This window comes from Lates calcarifer, linkage group LG18 (genome assembly GCF_001640805.2).
Source record: "Lates calcarifer isolate ASB-BC8 linkage group LG18, TLL_Latcal_v3, whole genome shotgun sequence".
NCBI lineage: Eukaryota > Metazoa > Chordata > Actinopteri > Centropomidae > Lates > Lates calcarifer.
Window position 1 is genome coordinate 14,302,589 of NC_066850.1, and position 12,334 is coordinate 14,314,922.

At 40.3% G+C, this 12,334-nt stretch overlaps 1 protein-coding gene across 24 annotated transcripts in view; it reads left to right on the plus strand.

Annotated features, from left to right (window-relative positions):
* The window catches only part of plxnc1 (plexin C1), a 49,473-nt gene that overhangs the window by 7,629 nt on the left and 29,510 nt on the right, over positions 1-12,334 (plus strand). Inside the window, exons 1-9 of one of the 24 annotated variants that reach the window (XM_051077814.1) lie at positions 3,541-4,639; positions 5,908-6,030; positions 7,058-7,192; positions 7,315-7,415; positions 7,492-7,597; positions 7,686-7,851; positions 8,387-8,489; positions 8,762-8,837; positions 9,545-9,586. The exons of 5 other annotated variants lie outside the window; for them this stretch is intronic. In XM_051077814.1, the coding sequence (XP_050933771.1) occupies positions 3,617-4,639; positions 5,908-6,030; positions 7,058-7,192; positions 7,315-7,415; positions 7,492-7,597; positions 7,686-7,851; positions 8,387-8,489; positions 8,762-8,837; positions 9,545-9,586 (1,875 nt within the window). In that variant the 5' untranslated portion in view covers positions 3,541-3,616. Of the gene's footprint in view, positions 1-111; positions 221-565; positions 746-3,540; positions 4,640-5,907; positions 6,031-7,057; positions 7,193-7,314; positions 7,416-7,491; positions 7,598-7,685; positions 7,852-8,386; positions 8,490-8,761; positions 8,838-9,544; positions 9,587-12,334 lie in introns of those variants that run through there. 18 more of the 24 variants (XM_051077813.1, XM_051077810.1, XM_051077812.1 and 15 more) reach the window with 18 other exon arrangements.

Consider the following 12,334-nt stretch of genomic DNA (forward strand, 5'->3'; position numbering starts at 1 on the left):
ACATCTGATCTCATCTAAATGTTTCCTAAAACCATGTCATTATAATATCATTATAATAGTTACTTGTGCTCTTGAAGTGTGTGTCAGTATGAATATTCCTGTGTCCTTTAGTGGGAGAAGGAAGATCACACTCATGGGATCCCGCCTTGAATTTGTTGAAGGGGTCATACACAGCCACGCCCTGCAGGAAGTCATGATTCCCAGAAACAGCAACTTTCAGGTGGGTCTCTCTGTATACACACACACACACACACACACACACACACACCGTTGTACAACTGTCTTTGTAGGGTCCCGTCATTGACATAATGCATTCCTTAGCCCCTTATCCTAACTTTAACCATCACAACTGAATGCCTATCCCTCAGCCTAACCATAAACTAAACAGTAAAACAAACAGTATCAAATACTGGATCTGATGTCATGAAAATCTTGAGCATTTTCACTTTAAATTTTATATAATATCATGCAAATACAACTATCTCTTTAGTTTACAGTATACCACGTTACCATGTCATCTCATGCTATCCACAGATTAACCACTTTACTTTTGTATTTATTGCAGCATCTCACCTATGACACACCTGCAGCTGAAAACACCCAGAGGACTTTTACCAGCGCTGTGTTTCTGAGAGTAGCCAATGAAACCTTGTCCTGCTCCAGTAAAATCACCTACTATCCAGACCCTGAGTTTACTGGTTTCACATCCACGAGAATAGGGGACGATGTGCGCATCACCATAGAGGTACGACATATTTTCCACACGCATGCACACACGTGGCATCAATTCATAAAAGGTTCTTTTGTCATTTCAGAAAGAGGCAGACAAACTGGAGATGACAGCAGCAGAGTTGTCAGTGTGGGGCGTTCAGAAAGGAAAACAATATCCCTGCATCATGAAGAGCAAAGAAACTTTTCCCAAGATTGATCTTTTCATCTGTTTTATTCAAAACACACCAGATGCTGAATTTCTGCATTTAATGGTAAGTCTTTCATTCCCACTGCACCAACCTACACAGTGCTATAAAGACATACAACCTAAACATTATTGTAATTATAAAGTTTGTGAGGTGGTGCCACATTCTTTCACAGCAAATACTGATTTTCATGCAGTGGTTTTCAAACCAGGGCATGGTTTGGTAAAGCAGTAACCACACTTCAGTTATTTTTGACCCACTGGTCCTTTGAGGCGTCCCACTGTGAAATCCTCTGTAGCAGTGCTGTTATTGTTTTTCAGATAAAGTATGGTGATAAGACGGTAAGACTCGGCCCTCCATCTTTATTACATCAAGTCCTTCTGATACTGCGCCTCCTGCTGATTCCCTGTGTTACTGTTGGTAAGAACATTAAGTAGGCTGGACTGACAACACCAGCTGTTTATAAGACAGTCTGAACTGGAATCAGTTTTAACAATGTTTCCTTTAGATTCAGTATAATTGTTGTGTATATTTATGTTAATGTTTAATGATAGTTTTCTACTACATTCAATAGAGTGCAGACATCCAGTGGTGGTAGAAATACTGACTGAGAACCTTTTCCACTCCACTGTCTGTCTGGTTTGAATCAGTAACTGTTTGTCTTTCAGTGTTGGTGATTATCTGTCGATGGCAAAAGAAACTCACTGCTGAGATGAACAAGCTCTGACTGTTACATCACACTGGCTGAACCTTGTGCATCTCCATTATAGCAGACATAATATCCCAAGTTCATGTTTATTCCTCACTGATAATTCATTTCCCCACCCATGGGTTAAATTTGAAGTTCAGTGTTTTGTCTCAAAATTTCTAAGTAGAGGGAGACAACCTTAACTAAACAGTGAGTGTAAGAGGGATTCATGTGAGCTTTATAACGGAGCTTTTACAGTATCTTTCAACCATTTTCTGTATTATGTAACTCCGGTGTAATTGTATCTTGAAGGCTACTTGAAGAACCTGACCTTTGTGTCCTTGCTTTGAATCCAAGATTCACAGATTTTACTTATGGAAGTAAAAAGTATTTTTAGTCTTGAGATAGAGTATATTAGAGAACTGACAGAAAATGAGGTGGGGTGACATGCAACAAAGTTCCCCAGGCAGACTCAGGGATATCACAACTTGTCCTTTTTGCACACATTGCACAGATTTAACAAATAATATGAACTAGTGCATTTTAAAGATGTTGGTAGGTACATTTTTTTCTTTGTAGAAAAAGCCAGGCTAGCTTTCCCCTATTTCCTAGTCTTTGTGCTAGGCTACGCTAACCTGCTGCTGGCTTTAGCTTCATATTAACTGTGCAAACTTGAGTGTTGTTGGTCCTCTCATCTAAGTCATTGTCAGGGAATAAGCATATTTAAAAATATCAAACTACTTCTTTACAGACACAGGTCACTGAGGCTCTTTCTGACATCTAACCTTCTCTGTGCGTCTACCATAAATTTTGTAATCAAGTCTTTTTTTCTACTGAGTTCATCCTCTCTGATGGTACAGCTGTTATAAGAGGACATATTGTATAGACTAAGTCTCCTGCACTGCTCAGCACCTCAGCCATTTTATAGACATTCTTAGAGCCACAGGAGTCCCTACAAGAGGAAAGACCTTCACCATAGACTTCCTTATTGCAGTCAGCAGTCAGGATGCTGCAGTTGACATGAGACACTGTGGACATAACATGTTGCAACAATGTCCCACCACAGCACATACCCAAAGTAATGGAAAGAGACAGTCCCACACCAAGATAAACATTTGCTGAAGGGACTCAAACAGAAGCTGAACACTGTAATTACTGTATATCAATGTCAAATCAATAACTTTGATCAATAAATGTCTGTAATGAAGTAGATAAAACTAATGAGGCCTGTTTTTCCATCACAACAATAGATGATTTAAAGGTTTTAATGAACAGGACAGTTGTATTTACAATCAAAATACTGATTTACCTGATGATGGATAATGTAACAAGACTCCAACAGTGACATTTGCTTGTTGATCATCTTAAAGGTTGTTGGTGGTTTGGTTTGAGTATGTGACACTGGACAAATGACACTCCAAACATTTTCTGGGGTATTTATGTTTTATAAGTGAGTTAGTATTAAAGAACAATTCTGAACAGTGGGTGGTGGTGGATGAACTGACTTTGCTAAAATACCAAACTGATGTAATCTAACATTGTGTTATTGAGAAATATTGATCAGCTTTATTGTGTCAATACATGATTTCAGCAAATACAATATTTGTATTCACCTGTTTAGTCAGTGACATCCAGCGCAGCCAGAAGAAAAACAACTTCCCAAATCTGACACTAGATGTCATCCAGACATCACGTGCTATCATCTTTGCTGTTCTGTAGTTTGAACATGGAGAAAGTTGCTCATTGCAGTTTTAAATATTGGTCACCTGATGATTTTGGTTGATGGAGTCAGTGGACATGAGATGGTATAAAGTGTTGAAGCCCATTACACAATCTAAAGATCATCACATTAAGATCAGACATCTCTTTATGGGCGCTCCCTCCCACTTTCGACACTTCTCTTTTCAACAGAGGCGCACTGCGCTTTTACGCACGACTGGGCGGAATGCAGAGTCATGCAGGCCGCCAGTGTGTGAGCGTTTCCCAGTCAAAGCTGCCACCGCTGTAGAAGATGATCCTGCTGCCTGGTCTGTTATTTATCCTCTGGGGAGGAGCGGCTCGGTGTCTGGGGGAGGATGGAGGCTTCACTTTTGATGGAGATCTCCGCCACTTCGCCGTGACCACAAACACGGTTTACATCGCTACAGAGGAGAAGCTGTACCAGCTGAACCACGACCTGACTCTGGTCCACAGTCTGACCCTGAGAGGAATCTTGAAGGGCGGGAACCAACAGCCGGACGACGTGTCGTTTTACCGGGTTTCTGAGACGGCTTCGTGGGACGCAACTTTCAGAGTCAACGTGTTGTTGCCATTTGTTGAGAACGACACTCTGATCAGCTGCGGGGTGATCGACAAGGAGTGTGGTTACTGCGAGGTTCTGGACCTGAAGAACATCTCTAACCTTGTGCACAGGGAGAGCATCCAGGTGGGACCACTGAGGAGCAGCAACGCGTCCGTCGCGGTCTTGGTGAATCTGAAGAAGAATCCAACACAAGACACTTACATTCTGACCGGGGTACAGCAACATCAACACAACACCGAACAGAGCAGCTGCACCTCTAATATCCAAACTGTCAACCTTCAGAATACGGTTGAAAAACAAGCGGGAGGTATATTTTCTCTAAATGATGATCAACTCACGCCCTCGATCAGAAGTAAAGGTGATGTGGAGTTTGTGGACGGATTTCAGATCAGTTCAACCATGTATCTGCTCTCCAACGTGCTCTCAGCCGCTAAAAGTAGCAACGTCCGTCTCATTTGGCTTGAGGGCAAAACCAGCAAGACCCAGACTTACAGGTCTCTGCGGGGTGCGACTCTCAGTGTCTCTGAAGCTGGTGGTGAGGGGAACAGACTCCTGGCCTCCTCGGTGATCCCGGGCGGGCCCTCGGTGCTCTGGAGCGGAGTGTTCAGTGTGGACGGAGGACAGAGCAACACCGAGCTGCTGGTGTTTGACATCAGCCCCGATCTCACCGGAGAGGACGATTCAGATCCAGACTTCTGCAGTGTCTGTCCCGAAAAGACAAGTGTTACAAAGGTAAGAGGTCAGTTTGTGAAGGTTAGAAGCTTCTTTAATTCATTTGTCGGTTACTGTGACTGCACACTCATACCACGTAGCTACACTGATATAAATGTATCAAGTGTCTGTACCGCCAAGTCAAGACTGACGGTGGGTTCTTATTTTGTTTTCATATTTTTGAAAGTTTTAGCAATGACAAAAAATAAAAATCAAAGAAACCTTAACTAATTTATATGGAGTTAAAGAAGAATGTAAGACTGTGTCATATTTTACAGTACTATTATACTTCTATTAAATGACATTAGTTTGTCCCCAGGTTTTCTTTGGGGACAGAAAGTCAAAGACTTCAACAATATCTATTAATGGAAACTATGGAGACAAACATACCTTACACAGTGTAGTTCTCTAAAAGCTTGTGTGAACAAGCAACTAAGTTTTGTTGACTTAGGTCTGGCTTTATACACATTAAAAGCAAAATGCTGCAAGATCCTGCAGGATTGTATGTGTAGGTGAAGTGAGAGGTCAGATTGTTTGGTGGTTAAATGGATTTGATGCTTTATTATGACCTATGGTTGTAGGAGACTGTGGCTGGATTACCAAAAGGACCTACAGGGCTCAGGCCCAGGGGCCTGAGATGTCAGGGGGCCCATGGGCCAGAGCTCCCGATATTTAATGTCTTCTTTGATGGTCACAGAGCTGAGTTAAAAGACACAAAATGACCATAAAGACCAACAAGTTTTTCAGCCTAAAAGACCTTAGAGATCTTTTGTCTCTACCCTCAGATACAGCCCATAGGAACGTACTAGCAGCATGCATACTGGACCTTTGTTGTTGTGGTTACAATAATAAACACGCAGTTAAGGTTATTAAACAGTTATGGATAAAACAACCTGTTGAAATGAACAGTGGTCTACCGTACTGTGTGACAGTCCTCTTGGAGACACACCAAATAACTACAAAGAAACAAAAAGTAAGTAAAGAGACACAAAACTCTTTCAGTCTGGGGGCCCTACATAGGAGGGGTGGGCAGGCTTTCTATCTATCTCTGCCCACGGCCCCACTGTCTCATAGTTAGGAATAAAAAGTCATGACTTAAGGTTTGTATTCAATTATGTAAGATCACAACACATGTAATTAAGCTTTGAGCAGTGATATTTCAACATGAAGTGTTCTGAATACTTGTTTCCAACCTGAAATCTCTTCACTTCAGAATTCCATCAATGCTGTTTGGCTCTATAAGTGATAATAGATCTATAAGTGATAATAGATGTGTTTGTGTTTCTCAGCCAAAGACCCTGAAGCCGAAGGCAGTGCTCTTCAGACAGAACTACATGACCTCTGTGCTGGCAGTGAGGCAGAAGGCCTGGATGGTTTTCTTCATCGGGACAGGAGATGGACAGCTCATTAAGGTGTGTATAACAAGTGAAGTGATATACATTATATCCATTATTGAAAAAACACTTTTGAAAAATTAGTAAACCATTTGCTATAATAATTGTTTAACATTGTCATGTTAAACAATTATTTAAAAATAAATGGCAAAAATGTTTGTTGAGCTTTATTTTAGAAACATAATGTATTTTTATCTAATTCCAGTATCTACATTGTAAATTTAGGGGTGTCAGATTATTCCAATTTAAAACTCTGAAGAATTCTAAGTGGAGAGTGTAAAATAGATAAGAAGATAACTAGTTTCCTGTCAACACTTTATTTCCCATCACTTCAGCTTCACCACATCATCTGTTTTCTCACTATCACCAAGATAGAATTATTGATGTGCTGTAGACTGAACATGTCCCATGAAATTAAATGTCTAAGATGAACTTTTTTGATAAAATGGTAAATATGAGACTAAAGAGAAGAATGTGGTGGAAAAATTAATGGCACACCATCATTTATCCTTTTATTATTCAAGATGCTTTCATGCACTCATTTTTTCAAGCACCTTAAAATATGCACAGAATGCATATATGATACGCAAGGATATATTATAGATGCAGTATCACTGTAATACTGGATGTGATAGTTGATGCCGTAAGGGTCTAAGAGGTACCAAACCAGATCAGGAAATACTCTGCTGCTTTCACCACAGGATCTAAACTGTGGCAGGAGGTGAAGCTGTTTCTCATACATGTCTAGTGAGCTATACATCTTAGTGGAGGGTACATATGCTAATGTTAGTGGTTAGTGGTTGACTGTTTTCACAGCAGCATAATGTTGTTATAAGTAAACATTTCAGTGGTTGAGAAAAGCCAAAAACAAAAAGTGTTTTATGTTTTGAAGCTGGTTACCTAGGTTACCTAGGTGACCTTTCAAAATCATAACTTCAGCAGGGTAAAATATATTAGATCAGGTTTAATAAAAAACTTCTGATCTTTATAAACGCAGCAGCTCAGTTCCTCAGAAACATAACCAAAGCTACATTCTTGTTGTCAGCTTGCTGTAGATAAGGACTATCACACCGCCTGTCCCATGGTGCTCTACAGGGCCAATGATGATCGCCAAGTGTTTCCCAAAATACTTCTGGATCCAGTGGATCATAAACATGTGTATGTGCCATTTCAAAACCAGGTAGGTGCATTGTACAGGTATACACACACCTGTGTAAACATTCAAATTTTCAGATTGTCTTTTTATTACCACAGTGTCACATATGCTGTATTTTATAGTTTTGCTTAATGTTTGTGTTCTAGATGAAGCGTGTACCTGTGTCAAAGTGCAGCATGTACACAAATGTGCAGGAGTGTTGGTCTGCACAGGATCCACACTGTGTCTGGTGTGGCTCTAAATCAAGGTCAGAGAAACAACATCTGCATCTGACGTCTTTAAACAATTCTAAACTTGGGTTTAACAAATGTTTCTTTTCCTAGGTGCACATTTGAAGATGACTGCACAGATTCAGACTGGGTGTCCATTCCTGATGATCACCAACACAAAATAGTTTCCTACAAAGTTGAAAAGGAGCCAACTGGTCAGGTAGAGATGAAGTCAAAGGTTTTAACTCTGATCAGTTGTGTGTGTCAGTTATTTGTCCTTTAAACACTCACATCTCCACCTTTCTCAGATCAAACTGAACATCCAGACACACCTGACTGTGGGTCAGAGCACACTGTCCAGATTCGCCTGTCAGTTCTCTGCAAGTTCCAGTGAGCTTTGTAGCAGGAGTGGCCCTCCTCCACTGTTCCCACAATGCACCTGCATCTTCTCTGATAGCAGACTTCCTGCTGAAGGTCAGTGACCTTTGATAAATGTAATAATCCAGTGACCTAATACCTGATTATCAAGGACCTCATCAGTGTCATAATAAATCACAGAAATTCTCAGTTGATGAATCTGTGTTGTCTCTTGTTATATATCGTTACATTTTATAAAATGTACACTGCTGAACAAAGACAGTCACTGAACAGGCTGCATGTCACAGTAACAATTAGACTTGTTTATCAGGAAATCCATAATATTAAACCCTCAGGCCTGCATATGATCAGCTAGCTGGTGTACCTGAGCATCCAGCTGGCACACCTGATATTGATTTGCTGTTCACTGGTTACTACCTCTGCTGTTTCTAATGATAGTTTCAGAGTGAAACAGAAAGTTTGTCTCTGTCTTTCTTTAGTAACTTCACTCTATATCCAGTTGTTTAGCAGCTGACAGATCTGTGATGCCTCACAGCATACAGTGTTATATTACATGTAAACACATTTATCACTGAAAGCTCTGACATAGAACTGTTTTGCTGTAATGTTTGTTGTATTATTTTCATGTCAGGTCTGGGTGTCAGTGTAAGAATTAGAGTTGGGAAGACGCACTTTTTGGAACAACTGACGTTAACCAACTGTTCAAACATCAGGGGACCTCCAAGTTCTGTCTTGTAAGTCCACTATCATTTCAAAGAAACCAAAGACACTGACTGTGAAGAAAATAATAGATAGAGCTGAAACACAGAATCAGTCAAATGCATCACTGATGAAATCATTAGGTCCAAGTTATATGAAAAAAACTTTGTCTTTTCATAGCCAGGAAGCATATATATTACTATGTTGTGGTCTCTGTTCTCTGTCAAGTCCATGTGATCCATTTCTCTAGTGTTATATCAGTGCTGATCTTAACACCAACATGTTATAAGGTTTGTTTTCTCTTCAGGTGTCAGCAGTGTATCAGGGCTGGATGTGGCTGGAGCAAAAACAGCTGTTCCTGGGCAAATCAAGGAGTGATCAATGTAATTATCTAAAATAGGCTTTTCCACTTTTTGAACATGCTGTCAGATATTTGTTATTAACAGTCTGTAAATAGTGACTTCTTATTGGTATTTACCACTGGTAACAATTAGCAAATTTATTTTCATCACAAACCCACAATTTCTTCTTTTGGTGATAAATACTTGGTATTACTCTGGAATACCAAGTATTTATCACTTCAGTCATGCAAACATACACAAGCTTAGAACAAAAGAGAAAAGAGACAAAACAGTTAGCTTCCATCAAAGTTACAAAAAGAAATGCCTTCCAGCAACACCGGTCTTATTTACATGTTGTGTCTTGTTTACTAACTGGTCACCAGCTGATTCAGCACCCAGCTGTCTGCTCTGAGTTGTTCAGAGTTTAGACACTTTGTAAAGATACTACCTTCACTGTGAAAACCCTCTGAGTAAGAGAGTGTGTTTCACTGGGCCCAACTGTTTCTGATCAGTCATTAGTGAAGTAAACTACTCATGAAACCAAAATGCCTCATTTTCTTTATGCTCATACACACAAGATGTAAATATGACAGCATTACAGTTGTTGGCATTTACCTCAGGCTGGATGTTTTCTACCGCTTCAGCTGAACTAACCTGAGGTGAAACAGGTCTTGAGTCAAATCTAGAAGCACCTTTACTGTGAATGTCATGTAAACTGATGAATTTCTTTCCCCTGCTTCCTCCTGCAGGACAGTGTTTGTCAAACGATGGAGTCTGGGATGAACTTTTCTGTGAGTCTGAACCTCTCACACACATTCTTCCTCTCAAGTTCAACTCATTCACATTCAGTAGAGATTAAACAGTGGAAGGCAATACATTAAAAATGGTTGTTTCTGTGTGTTTTTAGAGGCCAGTGATCTCCTCCATCACCCCCAGTGTCGTGTCTTTCTACGGCAGAAACCACGCAGTGTTGTCGGGTCAGAAACCTCAGAGATGTGACCAGAGTGAGGATGACTGTGGACACAGACTGCACTCCCAAGAGTGAGTCCGTTTATGGGCAACAAACATTATGCTTTCAACATCTGAAAGATGCAGTTATTAAAGGGAAACAGTTTTCAGGTTTTCTGCATTGTTGTTGTCATGATGTTAAGTTGTCAGTGCAAACAAACAAGTCTTGGACTCAGTGAGATGAACTGGTTTCTCTCTCTCTCTGTCGTCCTGTGTGCTGTGCTCAGATCTCCTGTATGGAACAACACAGGCGTGAATCTCACGTTCCACATTCCCAGGACAGATGGTAAAGGTGTGGTCAAAGTATGTGCTCTCCTCCCAGATGGTGGTTTGCCATGGCAACACTAAAATCACCTACAGGTCATCACCATCCTGCACCAAAATTGTCCCAAGCAGCAGCTGGGTCAGGTATGATTGGATTTGTTGAATCTTTTTACAGTCTGATAATACACACACATGTTAAAACCTTCCTGAGGATAACACATGACTGAGTTTCTTTTCCAAGAATAACTGAATAACTGTCACAGTGTCAAATCTGATCTCATTAGTGTGAAGGCTGAGTCACTGTGTGACATCACTCACTCTAGCCATTCAGTCCTTCAACTTTTTCAGAAATTCTTGTGCTTCAACTCTTCTCCTGCCCACAGCTTTCACGTCTCACACACAATTTATGCCTCAAATTGTAGATAATTTTGTGCTCTGTCACACAGTGTGACTCCCTAAGCCATAGGATTTACGCTTTTGCAGTAGCAGCCTCTGATCACCAAGAGGAGCCCTCACCTGCTCATTCATCTCCATATTATCTTGCTCTCTCTGTTAATAAAACAGCCAAGCCAGGCCAGTTTTTAGGGTTGAGCCACCTCTCAGTACTGTGTGATGGACATTTGGCCATTAAGACCTCCTCTGTTCTCTGTGCTGTTTACACACACACACACACACACACACACACACACACAACTGAGACCTGCACATTTACACATGGGTCATTCTCATTGGTGATTTACCATTACACACACTTCTCTTTGAACTGTTTGTCCTCACCTCCTCTCTCTCTCTCTCTCTCTCTCTCTCTCTCTCTCTCTTTCAACAATAATTTCAGCCATTTTAAGCATTGCCTGAGCAATTAATTTAGCTCTCAGCATTCACAAGCATTTACCACAGGAAATGCATTTTCTAATTCAGATCTGTTATTTCCAGCTGCTGCAGTGTCACTGAAATGTTTCAACAAACCACAACCATGTTTAACATCAAGTTTTGATATCTGTTTCTCCAAATCATAGAGTTCATTTACAGAACATCACACACTGCTGATAGATATAGATCAACAGAAAGGAGATATGAGGTCAAATATTTTTAGCAGGCTGTTTAACCACAGCTTCTCTTGAAGTGGTGACTTCTTTCTCATTATTTTAAATGTAGTGGAGGAACGTAAAGGTATTAAAAGTATTAGTAAGTCATTTCAAGAACAATTTTAAGGAACACGTGTAGCATGCTGCTACATCACCTAATCCATTCTGAGACAGCAGATTAACGATTATGAACAAACAGGACCATCACTGGGATCATGAGGTGACATGGGCAGATAGGAAATTAGGTCTAAAAAACAAAAAGGTGACATCATGCCCTCATTAATGTACTGTAATTACACCAACTTATTGTAACTGATTTGACAGTTGAATTTGACACTTTGGCATTGCATTTTTTTAGCTACCATCAGTGTTTTGTCACTGCTCAAGTAGATTCTGCTGAGAACAGTCACAGGTTGAGGTTATCTGATGGGGAAAGATAGCAACTTCCTAAAAGCAGTCTCTCACCATAAGAGCCACTTCCCCTTTTAGCTGCAGCAACACCAAGCCCACTTCTAAGGGGTAGACCACTGACATTATTTTTTTTACATTGAAAATAAAGTTTGGTATTGAAAAGAAAACTTGAACTGGAAACATTGGCATTTAGAAAGGTTTTTATGGGCACTGAAACTTGAATTTCCACTGACAATAAAACACAGGTACAAAGAAACAATAACAATATTTTCTTACTATTTTATTTATTTTTCTTATGTCTTTTTCTTCATGTGTTTCTTTATTCTATCAGTTTTTTCAGTGTCACTGGTTTTAGGTTTTAACTGTGTGTCACTGTTTTGGAGTAGAGAAGAGAACACAGGCCAAACACACAGAAGAACACTTTTTAATAATGAGTTAACTTACAAATCAGAAGAACTTACAAAGAAGGAGAGAATTCTGAGGCCTGTTACAGTACAATGTAGTTAGTGATAATCACTAGTTGCAAAACATGTATCACCATGCTGAGGATATCACAACAAAATGTTCAACAGAGCCTTTGTGCTAAATTGCTTTCCTTTGATTTGGCTGCTGCTCTGTGTCCTGTAGTGGGAAGAGGGAGATCACACTCATGGGCTCTCACCTGGACTTTGTGGAGGGGTCACACACAGCCACGCCCCACAGAGGGTCAGACCTCCAGGAAGCAGCAGCTATCAGGTGGGTCTGTAGACAAACACAATGTTCCATTGTGTT